The sequence below is a fragment of the Maylandia zebra genome, linkage group LG3 (assembly GCF_041146795.1).
Source record: "Maylandia zebra isolate NMK-2024a linkage group LG3, Mzebra_GT3a, whole genome shotgun sequence".
In the NCBI taxonomy this organism is placed as follows: Eukaryota; Metazoa; Chordata; class Actinopteri; order Cichliformes; family Cichlidae; genus Maylandia; species Maylandia zebra.
This window is the reverse complement of record NC_135169.1, coordinates 43,251,754-43,262,100: the sequence shown is the minus strand read 5'-3', so window position 1 is coordinate 43,262,100 and position 10,347 is coordinate 43,251,754. Positions and strand designations below refer to the sequence as shown.

The window sequence follows — 10,347 nt, the reverse complement described above, 5'->3', positions numbered from 1 at the left end:
CAGTGAAATCAAAGCAGACCACGCAAAACTATTATTCAGCATTTGTAGTTCAAAATGGGCACACTTTTATTTATCTGCTGCTTATATTGAACCGAAAAGACAAATATAAGACCATGAAAGGCCTAAAGACAACATAATCCCCTTAATAATTTATTTGTGTGCCCTTATTAGATTAGATAATAAAAGACAGTTGGATCTGTTAAGGGGCAAAATGATTATTTGCATCTTTACTGAGGAAAACAACCATTCTTTAGGGAGATTTAATGTACTTTTTATATGTTGCCATCGTTTTCAAAATCGGATTTATTCATGTGACTACTGCAATTATGTCACGTGTACTCATTTCAAACAGGTAATTAGAAGATAGAGCTCAGTTTAATTTATTAAAAAATGAGTGATTTATTCCAAATAGCACAAAGGTGTTGACACTGTTTGCACTTTTACTACTTACCTGTAGTAAAACCACATTTATTTTGAATTGATTGACTGATTGTGGACAGCTGTAGTTACAGACTTGGTAACACTGTTGGCTGAAGCAGTGAAGCCAGTGTTTCAAAATGTAGCGAAGAAGCGAAGGAATCTTACTCACTTAAATTAAAATCATATTTATTAACAAAAGATTGTGCAAAAATGTAAATCACTGATACACTTATACATTATTGTGCTCAAGAAGAGGACAATGTAAAGGAAAGACAAAAAGAAGAAGAGATGCATTAATCCAATAAGTTAACAGCTACGTTCAGTTTCTGTATATGTAGATTTTGTGAGTCACAAGTTTTTCAAAACAAAGGCAACTAAAGATCCAGTTTGTACTGTAGTGTGTACCTCAGACGTGTGGGTCTGTATGTTTGTGCCATGTTGTTTCATTTCCACGTGGATGCGGTTGTATTTGGGAATGCCACGGTCCAAATGTCCGTATGTGCACGTATCCGTGAAACTGTTTATCTCTACTTTTCGTCAGTATGCCTTTGCGTGACATGCCCGTGTATGCCACGACCCTGAGCTCCATTGTGTTCCAGCTTCTCTCATATATTGTACATTGTGCGTCAATACACGAACGTGCATCTAGTGGTCCTCTGCATGTGCAGGTGTGTGAGTGTGAGAGGGTGAGGAGTGCCTTTCGACCAACATCTCAGCGTGCTTCAGGTACTGCGCCGTCCTTCGCATCACAGACTCCCTGCGTACTGGATCAGTGTCTCCTGCATAGACACAGTGATAAAAATGATTAGTGTATAATATTTTACATGTGGAGGGTTTATCTGAAAAGTGTAACAGAACAGAGGAGACTGACAAAGACAACAAAAGGGACACGTTATGCTCATTCTTAACTTCGCATTCTTGGACTCAACTAGAATATATGAAAATAATCCTTATTTATTTGTTTGAGACAAGCTATTACAGCTTCCCAACCTCTCCTTTTAATACAGCTTTCTTCTGATTGGCTCCCCCCTCGTAAACAAAAGGCAGAACTCTATGTCTGAGGTGTCCATAACAGGCACATCCAACCTGATGGGCATCATACAGAGCTAAGTGTTGGAAACATAGTGTTTGCAGCAGTCTGAGTCCATGAGTCTAAACATGCACTGACCTCATTATCATTTAATATGACCATCTACCATTATATTGCTGTTTGTATGAGAGATAGCATAAAAAAGCATAATACAAATCATTATCAGTGCTTTACAATATACAGATGATTAGGAAAAGGAAAACAACCCTGGCAGCAGTGGGATTCGAACCCACGCCCCCCGAAAAGACTGGAGCCTTAACCCAGCGCCTTAGACCACTCAGCCACGCTACCTTGCAAAAAAAACACCAGCCCACTGTCAGAAGGTTAATGGGTTAGCAGAGTTTACCCTCCTGACCACTTGACCACACAGACATGAAAAAGATACAGTACAGCATCTTTGCATTTAAAGAGGTAAGAGCCACAATGGGCACAAATTAGTTCTCACACACTAACCAAAGCTTTGCAAAAAAGAGCAACTCTAAACACAGTTCTTCTTATGAAGCTACTGAACTGTACTTTCCACACCTGAAAAGGTTAAAGTGGCAGTGGTGGGATTTGAACCCACGCCTCCGAAGAGACTGGAGCCTTAATCCAGCGCCTTAGACCGCTCGGCCACACTACCTGCACATCAGGACACACGGTGCGTGTCGACATGCTGAAAGTTGATTCTGGTCCTCTAGACATTGGGGAGCGTCCCCCAGGAGGGTCATAGACCCCCTAATGATCCTCTACACGAGCCAAGGTGTGAAAATGGGTGTAGGTCACAATCCACGCTCCTTAGACGAAGAGTAGAACTGTTGCAAGTGCAACATTTCCCTTTGGCCATAAAGAAACGCACAATTCACCATAGACAACTGATGTCAGAACTTACTTGTCAGTAACACAACAGCTTATAGCAAAATAACAGCTAACGCAGGAGAGTAAAGTTGTTAACGGCGCATTTATCGGCGCGGTAGCAGCACATCGGACAAAGTGCTTGAATATGGTCGGTGAGGCGTCACAGCTGTAAACCTAACCGCACAATTTATTTTTCATTTGGACACGGTGCACCGTCTGGCATTCTGCAGGTTCTGCAGTTGACAAACTGATTTCATGGTCTATTGCCATAGCAACAAAGCTGTTTTAATAATTGACGCAGAAATAGACATGACAGAGAGCATTCGAGTAAAATGCTCCATGTGAAAAAAACATAAAAGGTTTTTGTTGAACTCAGAATGCTCACAGCAGATTAGTAATTCTAATTTTCCACCACTGCGACAACCACCTAGTAGTAGTAGTAAGTAGTAGTAACCACCTCCTCGGCTCCTTCATCAGTATTTTTACCTCTTACAGGAGTATCTCTCTCTTTCTCCACCCACCCACTGATACTTTTGTACACTGAGGGCTCACCTTGTACTCCAGTGATCAGAATATCCACTGCCATCCTGTATCCACAAATGGCAGAACTAATTTCTCCCTCCTTCTCCCTCTCCATGGCAGCTGTCAGCTCCTTGGCAGCTTGGTTTAAGTAACCCCCGTCCTCTCCGTCCACACTGTTTGATGGTAGTGAGAATAACTCTGAGTGGTCGGTGGAAGAATTGGATCTATCTGTAAATCAAAGAAAAAGAGATATTGTAGTAGTAGTGATATTGTCTTTAGTGAACTATGTCTTATGTTTTATTTGTTAGGTTTTAAAAAGTCACTATCTAAAATAAATCACTGATTGTGATGCTTTTAACCAAAAACAGCAGTTAAGTCCTAATAGAGCTCCAGCATAAATGTATAAAGACATTTACACTAGTATATGTTATCAGGAAGCCTCAAAAAACACTGATCACAGACATCTTCTTATCCACTGACACAGTAAGTAAAAGCGTTAATGGATAAGACACATATTCGGGAAGATTAAAATCAGCTTTATATGATTAAATTCACATTTATTTTGGCATCACCTTGTTTATAGCAGGGATCAAAAACAGCCAAGTCATTATCAGATAGTGGAGGAGGAACTTCTTCCTTTGGGGATGGGAGTCCTTCAGCCACAGAGTCAAACAGTGAGTCGAATTCTTCCTGGGTCTCTTTTGATTCGGGGTCCGTGAATGGAGATGGGACTGGAGGGAAAACACGGATCAAAAAAGTGAGAACAACTGTAAGAATATAAGAATTAAATGAGGACATAACAGACCATCACACATTGTGAGATTTCTACCTCGGTCATCCAGCTCTGTGTCGCTAAGCTCCTCTTGCTCTTCTTCTGTTGGAGATCCTCCGATCTCATTGTAGGCTTCAGCTGCCACTTCTGGTTCTCCCACTTCTAAGCTCAGGTTATTGCCCAGATCCTGGGGCAAGGTGGGAGCCTCCCTGCCCTCCTCTTCCTCAGCAGGCTCACAGTCTGATGCCCTACGGTTGGGGAGGGGGATGAGAGGAGGAGGCAGAGGCCCCGCAGAAGAGAGAGGTGTGGCATCCAGAGGCCTTGTTACCTCACCACCCTGAGTAAGGGAAGGGATAGACTGGCAGCATTAGAGAAAAGGGGTCTGGTAATATAACGAATGTTAACCTGGCACACGTTTCGTTTTTCTGTTCCGTCTTTTAATGTTTGTTGAAATTTGAGTAATGGTTGATTTTGATTGTAAGAGTGCCTCTCTGAGTGTGTCTTACTCTGAAGAACTCCTTCAGCTGTGGGCTGTTATACAGAGCAGGAATGCTGGTAGTAAACTGAAGCATGGCCTCTGCTGCTTTTCTCCTTTCCTCTATCACAGCCCCATCAAACCTTCCTAAAGTTACAAGAGACAAAAGGGAAGTGTTACAATTTCTTTTTCACTTCTGAAGCTGCCGTTAGTGTTAGTGTTAAGTAATCGCCATTTGTCGAGGTTAAAACTGCTGCCATCATATTAAGCAGGGCATGAAAAGTTGAATGAACTCATGAATCATGACTGTTTATAGGTATGGCTCAACTGATTTGCTGCGTTTGCAGTTTGATTTTAGTAACCACTGAAAAATGAAGCCAGTTCAGCTCTTTGTGTACCATAACTTTGCTCTTCTCTTCAGCTGGCTGACGGACCAGCATGAGAATGAGGAACAGCGGACCACAGACTGAGTTACCTGACACTGTCTCCATCGACAACAAAACTCTCTGCAGGGAGTCGCACCATTCCCGGAATGTGCTGCTCCTGCTGAACCATATTTACACTTGAGTTTTTACACACAATGTTTCGCAAGGAGGCCAACCCTAAACATGATGCTTCTAATAAAGACAAATAGAGGTGTGTCTTAAACTTCCTTTTTTCTCTCCACTGCCAAATGAAAATGTTTACATGGCAGTGGTGGGATTCGAACCCACGCCCCCGAAGAGACTGGAGCCTTAATCCAGCGCCTTAGACCGCTCGGCCACACTACCTGCTGAAAGGCTACGACTCACTATCCTACCTCATTTTAGCTTTCTCAGAATACATTTGAAGGGAGGACTGTACTCCACAGTTCTGACATGCTAACTGTGAAATTAACTTTGATTGGTCGATGTTGCTGTACACATCACAACAAGGTCCAAAGAGAGTTCAGGTTTGCATAATTGCCACACTACCACAAAACTGCCCACCTCCCATTCAGACTTTTCTCATCAGCATGATCTGATAAAAAATACAGCACAGCTGCTTTTCATTTTCAACACTCATGCAAATAGAGTGCAGGAGGAAGGCAAAGCATCTCTAGAGAACACATACACATGCTCCCCTCGAATGCTTTCAGGAAGGGTCACATTAAAACAAATGGAGCTACCTGCTATAAATAATGAAATTTTAAAAGAGCATATCCAATGCATCTCATTATAACAAATTTAGCACATATAGCACATTTTTGGAAAGGTCTGATCCAACATTTTGAACAGTTCTCAGATAATTAGTTTCATGAGTCACTTCAAGATATTTAAATAGAGACACAAATCCCTCTGGGGTTCTGTCAGGAAGAGTCAGATTAAAATAAATGGCGCTACCTGCTGTAAATAATGAAATTTTAAAAGAGCACCTCACGCTGGCAGTGGTGGGATTTGAACCCACGCCTCCGAAGAGACTGGAGCCTTAATCCAGCGCCTTAGACCGCTCGGCCACACTACCACAAGACAACCCTCAGTTCATCAGCAAAAACAAACAACACAGCTGCTTTAAAGTAAAGCCCACGATGGGCAAAACTCACAAACCAAAGCAAAAAGACAGACCCTAAACATGTCACTTCTCATAAAGACAAGGAAATCTGACAGGAAATGTCACGAGAATTGTGACGAAAGTCTCAAAACAGGAATGAAAGACATTAAGCACAACAATTGCATGAAAGGCTCCGCAGGAATCTAAAGCATAACACAATCTTTACTCGTGTACCAAAAAGTTGTGCTCGGGGAAAAGGTGGAAACTCCTCCTCTCTTCTGAAAAGGTTCCTGTGTGTGTAGGCCAACTCCCCATGGAGCTTCTTCAGCTCTGAGAACCTCCTCCACACAACCACCTCCTTCACATCTTCTGGGTGACGCTTGGACACAAACTGCAGATGATAGAATATAAAGTAAAACTCGCTTAACTGGCTGCATGTTTAACAATGAGACACAGCAAATTTGCTTTTTGGCAACACTGCAGAGGCCACGATTTAAATGATAAATTTAAGGGAGAGCCATGAGTGCTTGATCCTCTTTGACTTTATACGCATGCCTCTGTAGTCATGCGGGTGCTCATGAACTGGATCACAAGTTCTCTCTGTTTCATTGGGCTGCTCATTGTGCACCACTGCCTCAAATAAAAGGCCCGTTGTATAGTTATTTGTTTATTTATATGAGCTAGCTGCGGGCGCCTGTCACTCTACTTCGTTAGAAATGAACACTACTTATAATAATACCAAGTCACTTACTTTTAACTGATGTAAAAGACCAAAGAGAACAGCGCTAAGCTAACACCTTTGTGCTACGCATTTCAAGTTAAAATACGTTTTGTCAAGTAATAAGCAAAACAGCTAACCACGTAGTCATTAAGCATGATTACACCCGACTCTACGATAGGTTTCAATTAATGACGCTGTAGCTAAGGAGAGATAAACAGTGTAAACTCACCCTCGCCGTCACTTTGTACTCGGTGTGGCCCTTCTCGTGTGTGCGTGGGTCGGCAACGGAGAAGAACCGATAATAGTCTTCTTTGAGTTTCCGTGACATATTTGCTCTCGTCAATAAAAGAAAAACGGCGCTGTGGTTTTAGCGGCACAAAACGCGAACGGTCAAAGGCTCTGTTGTGATTCTTTCGCCCCTCCTCTCCGTGGATGTACTCATTTCCTGGTTGGTGACGTGTACGAATGCGTGATTACGTAGGAGAGACGAGACGTCAAACTATTCAGTTTAATGTTAAACAATTTATTTCCTCCAGTAGGTACATGAAAATAAATTAAACATTTAAAAAAATACTTTTAAAAAATGAGTCCATGGTTTTTACGTACTTTTTTCTTTATTTCTTTGTTATATAAATTAAATCTAAGAAGCTATAATGGATCCAGTCACAGGGATAACACATACAGACAACCACTCACACTCGCATTCACACCTATGGGCAATTTAGAGTTACCAACTAACTTAACCCCACTAACTGCATGTCTTTGGACGGTGGGAGGAAGCCGGAGCACCCAGAGAGACCCCACGCAAACACGGGGCGAACATGCAAACTACACAAAGAAAGGCTCTGGCCATTCAATATGTGGTAGTTTTTTCAAATGTTGTTAAAACTGGAATAGTAAGATGAAATAATATATTAAAAGTATATATAGATATATAAATTTATGTAGCAATAATTTTATGAATATATGAAGATAACAGGACTGGGCCAACCGTATCCATATCCACTGTAACCATAATGTTACTCACTTTACCTTTCTCTGATTTTAATATTGTTGTCGATCAGTCACCGTTGATTAGTCACATTGTCACAGTCATAAAAATGCCCTCCAACTTGTATTAAACATGTAATTATCAGGGAAATACTCCAGGGGGTGCTCTAATGTTTCGTAGTTTTCAACACAGCATAGACACTTAATTTAAACATTTTAAATTAAGATATTCATTTTTATTTGTATGACTTGTTGTGTTTTTCCTCATATAAACCCCCCAAAACTGTGTTTGTGATGCTAAAAGGAAACATATTCTCCATCAAAGATGACGCTAAAAGAAAAAAAAAAGGCACATAAAAGTGTTGGACATACCCTTTTTGAGACAATAGAACAAAGTGAACAACAACAGACGGTACTGAGGAAGCTCCAGCTGTGCATATTGTCTAACATCCCCTACCACTGTATTCCTAAGCTTTTATCTGTTTCCCATAGGATATAAATGTAATGATCAGAGGCCTGTTTAGTTGCTATATCTGATTCACCTATTTACAGCAACACAAAGGCTTTGAAATTGTCAAAATATCCTGAAGATCCTCATATTCAATGGTCCAAAGCCTTCCTCTCAAAGCTTTGAACAAGATTCTGAGTTTAGGCTGACGCTCACAGGTCCGTTGTCATCTTTATTGGTTCTGCTTGTCTCTCTGGCAAATTACCAGCTAAACTATAAGAAAAATGTTTAGCATACCAAATGACAGACTAAGAAACTCAGCTCAGCAGGCTGTAGTCATGCTGCAATGTCATATTCAGGTCCATATAGATCACCTGCATGTCCATTCTGGACGATCTGATATCCTCGTGTTGGCGTTGTTCCCACATCATCATAATTAATGTTTTTCCAGGGTCCACATTACAAGTGACCAATCACCTTCTTGTGACGTCATACTTTTGCGACTTCGAAAAATACCCGCCTTCAAAAACAAATGTTGTTCGAGAAACCGCCTTTTGTCCGCCGATCCAGCAATTTGAATTCCACTCAAGACACTTTTCTTTAATAAACAGTAAGCATTATACATATATTTTCCTTGAAATGGCTGAAATTGATAGCTGTTTGTTTGCTAGTGATAGGCTACTTGCGAACCAGTGTTCTCCAGAGAATTGCGTGTCAATGTATTATAATATATAATAAATGTACAGGTGAATATAGCTGTCATAAAAATGTTGTCAGGCAAAATTGCAGTAGCTTCCCTGATCATTTTACAAACATAAGTGAATAGAATTTGAACTAAAAGGCCTAGACTAATGGTTGTGTGAATCAAAATATCACCTGGAAACATAATTAACTGGTCCATAGCTGTGAAACTGGACATGAGTTCTTGATTCCATGGAGATTAACAGTAATCCAGAAATTTACAAATTTGTCCTGGGCCATCGTGTTAATGTTTTAATTACACAGTCTCCCAGGGACAACAATTACACGGTGTCCCTGCAATTTTGCCTGACCCAACCCCCGGGCCACGAAACACCAAAAAAGTTGGGGAACGCTGGTCTAGAGAACACTGGTTAGCTAATGCTGTCGTCAAGTAGCCTATCACTAGCAAACAAACAGCAAGCCAAGTGAGGAACATATGTATAATGCATATAGTTAGGGCTGGAGCAGGTGACCCTGAATCCTCCCTTAGTTATGCTGCAATAGACGTAGGCTGCCGGGGGATTCCCATGATGCATTGAGTTTTTCCTTTCCAGTCACCTTTCTCACTCACTATGTATTAACAGACCTCTCTGCATTGAATCATATCTGTTATTAACCTCTGTCTCTCTTCCACAGCATGTCTTTTATCCTGTCTTCCTTCTCTCACCCCAACCGGTCGCAGCAGATGGCCCCGCCCCTCCCTGAGCCTGGTTCTGCCGGAGGTTTCTTCCTGTTAAAAGGGAGTTTTTCCTTCCCACTGTCGCCAAAGTGCTTGCTCATAGGGGGTCATATGATTGTTGGGTTTTTCTCTGTACCTATGAAGCGCCTTGAGGCGACTTTTGTTGTGATTTGGCGCTATATAAATAAAATTGAATTGAATTGAATTACCGTTTGAAACGTATCCTAAAAGGACTACAAATTCGGCGGACAGGCGGCGGTTTCTCGCAAGTGAAGCGGAGCGCTGGATTGACAGACAGAGGCGGGCACAAGTGAAGAAAAAAAAACAAAGCCAACACGAGGATATCAGATCGTCCGTGCGGAGTGCAGGATGTCTAATCTCTGTTTGGGTGGAACGAGTAAAAATAGCAGAGGATGGTTTCGATCCATCGACCTCTGGGTTATGGGCCCAGCACGCTTCCGCTGCGCCACTCTGCTCACACAGGAGAAGCTGTCGCAAAGCTCTTCACATGGCTCAGCTGTTTTGCATTCTTATCACAGAAAGGGGGCCTTCTTACATAATTTGCAACCACTGTTTCCTGCTGACAAGAGGAGGTGGTTAGTTATATAGAGAGGGGCTCAACAGAGGGGAGAGGGTTTAGAGAACCGGGCAGAAAAATGCTGTAATGGCAGAGAAGGTGATGGGAATACAAAGGAAGGAATTCTTTTAAATATGTCAAGTATATTTTTCACAGAGCTTAAAAGCAGAAGTCGTGTGTATGTTACAGTATTGTGTGCTCTGTGATTTCAGCAGTGTGTCCCGCATCTGTGTGAGGTGTATTATATTCAATCGTTTATATATATATTTTTTTCTTAATGGTGCATTTTTAAGGAGAACTGACTAATTATCTCCATTCATGCAAAATTAAAGAGAGGGAGGCTTTCCAAACCGAACAGGCTACTCTTTGTCTGTGAGAGGAAACTAGGTCATTCATTCTCATTGTCAGAGGAAGAAGCAGGAGGCGCTGCTTAATGGGCAGAAAAACAATCAGAAGAAGAGAGAGCATACAAGCAGAAAAGTTACGAAATGTACAGTCGGCAAGATCAGATATCCCCGCTGAGGGACAATATATTAGTTGCATAACTGAGAGCGCTAACGTTAAAC

The 10,347-nt window shown here is 41.6% G+C and overlaps 1 protein-coding gene and 5 non-coding genes across 6 annotated transcripts; all 6 read right to left on the bottom strand.

The window, feature by feature from the left end:
- Positions 1–589: 589 nt before the first annotated feature.
- snx15 (sorting nexin 15) lies at positions 590–6,788 on the bottom strand. The gene is made up of 7 exons (XM_004554348.3): positions 6,576–6,788; positions 5,860–6,016; positions 4,148–4,263; positions 3,699–3,978; positions 3,442–3,600; positions 2,900–3,097; positions 590–1,199 (listed from the first exon to the last, which is right to left on the bottom strand). The coding sequence occupies exons 1-7, from the start codon at positions 6,672–6,674 to the stop codon at positions 1,066–1,068; spliced, it is 1,143 nt and encodes a 380-aa protein (XP_004554405.1). The 5' UTR covers positions 6,675–6,788; the 3' UTR covers positions 590–1,065.
- trnal-aag (transfer RNA leucine (anticodon AAG)) lies at positions 1,719–1,801 on the bottom strand. The gene has a single exon. It is a non-coding gene; the product is annotated as a tRNA-Leu (tRNA).
- Positions 2,051–2,132, bottom strand: trnal-aag (transfer RNA leucine (anticodon AAG)). The gene has a single exon. It is a non-coding gene; the product is annotated as a tRNA-Leu (tRNA).
- On the bottom strand, positions 4,805–4,886 carry trnal-aag (transfer RNA leucine (anticodon AAG)). Its single transcript has one exon. It is a non-coding gene; the product is annotated as a tRNA-Leu (tRNA).
- Positions 5,517–5,598, bottom strand: trnal-aag (transfer RNA leucine (anticodon AAG)). Its single transcript has one exon. It is a non-coding gene; the product is annotated as a tRNA-Leu (tRNA).
- A 2,820-nt stretch (positions 6,789–9,608) lies between the features above and the next one.
- trnam-cau (transfer RNA methionine (anticodon CAU)) lies at positions 9,609–9,680 on the bottom strand. The gene has a single exon. It is a non-coding gene; the product is annotated as a tRNA-Met (tRNA).
- Between the last annotated feature and the right edge of the window lie 667 nt (positions 9,681–10,347).

Coding starts and splice junctions, on each gene's coding strand:
- snx15 (XM_004554348.3), bottom strand. CDS start 6,674: ATGTCACGGAAACTCAAAGAAGACTATTATCGGTTCTTCTCCGTTGCC. Junction 4,264..5,859: donor TCCCCGAGCACAACTTTTTG/GTACACGAGTAA, acceptor TTGTAACTTTAG/GAAGGTTTGATGGGGCTGTG. Junction 1,200..2,899: donor TCTGATCACTGGAGTACAAG/GTGAGCCCTCAG, acceptor GTGTCTATGCAG/GAGACACTGATCCAGTACGC.